The sequence below is a fragment of the Quercus robur genome, chromosome 3, assembly GCF_932294415.1.
Source record: "Quercus robur chromosome 3, dhQueRobu3.1, whole genome shotgun sequence".
In the NCBI taxonomy this organism is placed as follows: Eukaryota; Viridiplantae; Streptophyta; class Magnoliopsida; order Fagales; family Fagaceae; genus Quercus; species Quercus robur.
The window spans coordinates 16,113,723-16,115,701 of record NC_065536.1 but is presented as its reverse complement, the minus strand read 5'-3'; the positions used below and the strand labels follow the sequence as shown (position 1 = coordinate 16,115,701).

Below are 1,979 nucleotides of genomic sequence, written 5' to 3'. Positions count from 1 at the left end.
TTTGTTTCCAAGTCTCCCAAGTTTTATTTTAGATCTACTCTAAATTTATGCTGAGTTTTGATTCAATTTAAAACTATTTCAAGCCCATTTAAAATCTAAACACCTTTCCAATAAATCTTTTACCATTATAATATATAGGTGAAATCATGGAAACATAAATAATAATCAAAATCAAAAAATATTTATTAGTCATAATTTAGCATCTATCCTAAAGATCACCCCACATTTAGGCTAATAAAATCAGAATCAAACTCTATCATTCTTTTTTTTTTTTTAAGTAAAAAGTCTATCATTCGTTTAAAAGTTCAAAGAATAGATACCTCGTTACCAATTATCTTGCGATGGTTATGAATATGATTCATGAGAAAAAAATTGCACACTTTTCTTTCATGTCTCTGTTTAAACCTACAAACAGGCCTACTATGACAGTATGATTTCCAGATTCAGACAATAAAAATAAAATCATGGCTTCTTAATTAGTGGTAAAATTAATTGAATGGGAAATCTATTAAAAATTTAAAATGCAAAGATGTACTTCGAGAAAATCATTTGGCATGTGAACAGTGAACTGCAAACAAGTTGCTAATCTCCAAGCATCCAACGACAACCCAATAAACGTTAGAAAGAGAAAGAAATCTGAAGCTTTGGCCAAATTTATGTAGAGAATAAGAACAATATTCTGATGCTCAATGTACATAAATAGACCCTATATTTATAGATGATGCATATACTGCTTGATTTTCTTGTTATAAATGGATCAGATATTGGTCATGATTAACTTCATTTTAGTTTTCTGTCTTTTCCTTTGCTAACAACAATATTATTGAAGTTGTCCATGTTCTTAATTATAATTATCCTCATTCCTCAAGGATGTCTACCTATAGAGTTATTACTGAAAGCATGTGTAGAGTTGATTTTGTTTTTTTTTTAAAGGTGTACAATGCGAATAAGATAAGTAGGCATGCAGAGTCATAAATAAAGCCTTGAAGGAATATTGGAGACTCAAATGAAATAATCCCTTAAGGTACATATCATATAGAATAAATGTGCTTATTATAAGTTATAACATGTGGATTCTTTCTCAACTAGAAGGATATATATAAAAACCAAATCGATAAATTATTTTCACAGAGACAAATAAACTTGCTAGCTTCTCCTCTCTTTCTCTCTTTCTTATTGTGTGTGTAAGAAATTAACTCATTACAATTTACAAAGAACCCTTAGGCATGGCTAGCCACAATGATTTTCATCTTTCTTCGCCACCTGCTGATTGTGTTTGTGTGTGGCAAATTCTTCCTCCACATCCACAAGCGAATGATACTAACCCCAATCCTAATAATCTTGAAGTTGCACTACCCCAAACACTTCCACCAGCCATTGATACTGAACCCAAGCCTAAAACCCTGGGTGACAAAATTGGTGTTCATTGGTTTTGCATGTTGATTTTGATTTTGATTATTGTTGTTATCATTGCTACTGTCCTAGGAATTTATTTTGGGAATGCCCCTCGTCCAAATTTGCAAGTTTATGCAGTCTTTGTATGTCCCTTTAACATTTCAGGCTCTTATATAACTTCCAAGTGGGATTTTTATTTGTTGCTACGAAACCCTTATCATAATAGTTTCTATTACAGTCTTTTTGACTTGTCTTTGTTCTACAAAAGCAAATTCCTCTCAGGCAATTCTATTGAGCCATTTGTTCAGCCTAGAAAGGACCAAAGAGCAATTAAGGTGAAGCTTGATACTTCTTCAATGTATGTGGAGGATAGAGTAATGGAGGATATCATTGCAGAGAAGAATACTGGGGTGGTCAAGTTTGACCTTAAGATGAAAGTCAATATTTGGACTAGATGGTTTTCTACAATGGATAAAATGAAATTGAACATTATATGTGAGGATATTATGGTTGGTGTTCCATCAAATACGAGTGTGGGAAGATTTTTGGGCAGACCAAGAAAATGCAAGGTCAAGAGGCGGTAG

The 1,979-nt window shown here is 32.5% G+C and overlaps 1 protein-coding gene across 1 annotated transcript; it reads left to right on the top strand.

Moving 5' to 3' along the window:
- Window positions 1-1,226: 1,226 nt before the first annotated feature.
- Window positions 1,227-1,979, top strand: LOC126719312 (uncharacterized). The gene has a single exon (XM_050421882.1). The coding sequence runs from the start codon at window positions 1,227-1,229 to the stop codon at window positions 1,977-1,979; it is 753 nt and encodes a 250-aa protein (XP_050277839.1).

Coding starts and splice junctions, on each gene's coding strand:
- LOC126719312 (XM_050421882.1), top strand. CDS start 1,227: ATGGCTAGCCACAATGATTTTCATCTTTCTTCGCCACCTGCTGATTGT.